At 65.0% G+C, this 794-nt stretch overlaps 1 protein-coding gene across 1 annotated transcript in view; it reads left to right on the top strand.

Moving 5' to 3' along the window:
• Positions 1 to 526: 526 nt before the first annotated feature.
• LOC103906073 (tubulin alpha chain) overlaps positions 527 to 794 on the top strand; it is a 12,482-nt gene continuing 12,214 nt past the window's right edge. Inside the window, exon 1 of the mRNA XM_009287908.1 lies at positions 527 to 753. Within this exon, the coding sequence (XP_009286183.1) occupies positions 633 to 753 (121 nt within the window). The 5' untranslated portion in view covers positions 527 to 632. The remainder of the gene's footprint in view (positions 754 to 794) is intronic.

Here is a 794-nt window from a genome sequence, read left to right as displayed (position 1 = left end):
TTGCTTCCTTTTTTTTTTTCCACATATTTAATCCTTTCCTCCTCTTCCTCCTCTTCCTCCTCTTCCTCCTCCTGCTGCGCTGTGTGCTTCCTCCTCTTCCTCCTCCTGCAGCGCAGCCTCGCCCTGCCTGTGCTGCGGGGCTGTAAAATGTCCTCCCTGTACGCCATTTGGAAGCAGATGGAGGGCTGGTGCGGGGTGGCGTTACCCCCAGTATCCCCAGGACTGTGCCAAACGGTGGCTCCAGTCTGTCCCCCAAACGCATGTCGTCGTCCCCCACCTCCCTCCCAGGGCAAGCTCAGCTCCTGGGCTGCCCCTGCACTGCTCAGCTGGAGGTTTGGGATGGCACCGAGTCGGCTCCGGCTAGCTGAGCCGGGGCGCAACCAGTGTTTGGGTGGGAGCTGCCCCCAGCTGAGCCCGAGCCCCCCCCTGTGCCCCCGCAGCGCGAGTGCATCTCCATCCATGTGGGCCAAGCGGGCGTGCAGATCGGCAACGTGCAGATCGGCAACGCCTGCTGGGAGCTGTACTCGCAGCGCGAGTGCATCTCCATCCATGTGGGCCAAGCGGGCGTGCAGATCGGCAACGCCTGCTGGGAGCTGTACTGCCTGGAGCACGGCATCCAGCCCGACGGGCAGATGCCCAGCGACAAGACCATCGGCGGGGGGGACGACTCCTTCAACACCTTCTTCAGCGAGACGGGGGCCGGCAAGCACGTGCCCCGGGCCGTCTTCGTGGACCTGGAGCCCACGGTGATCGGTGAGCGAGGGGAGGGAGGGGGCTGGGGGTGCCCGGCGTTA

The sequence above is a fragment of the Aptenodytes forsteri genome, unplaced genomic scaffold (assembly GCF_000699145.1).
Source record: "Aptenodytes forsteri isolate BGI_AS27 unplaced genomic scaffold, ASM69914v1 Scaffold1245, whole genome shotgun sequence".
NCBI classification, from domain to species: Eukaryota; Metazoa; Chordata; class Aves; order Sphenisciformes; family Spheniscidae; genus Aptenodytes; species Aptenodytes forsteri.
The sequence above is the reverse complement of the archived record's forward strand: the minus strand, read 5'-3'. Positions and strand labels throughout refer to the sequence as shown.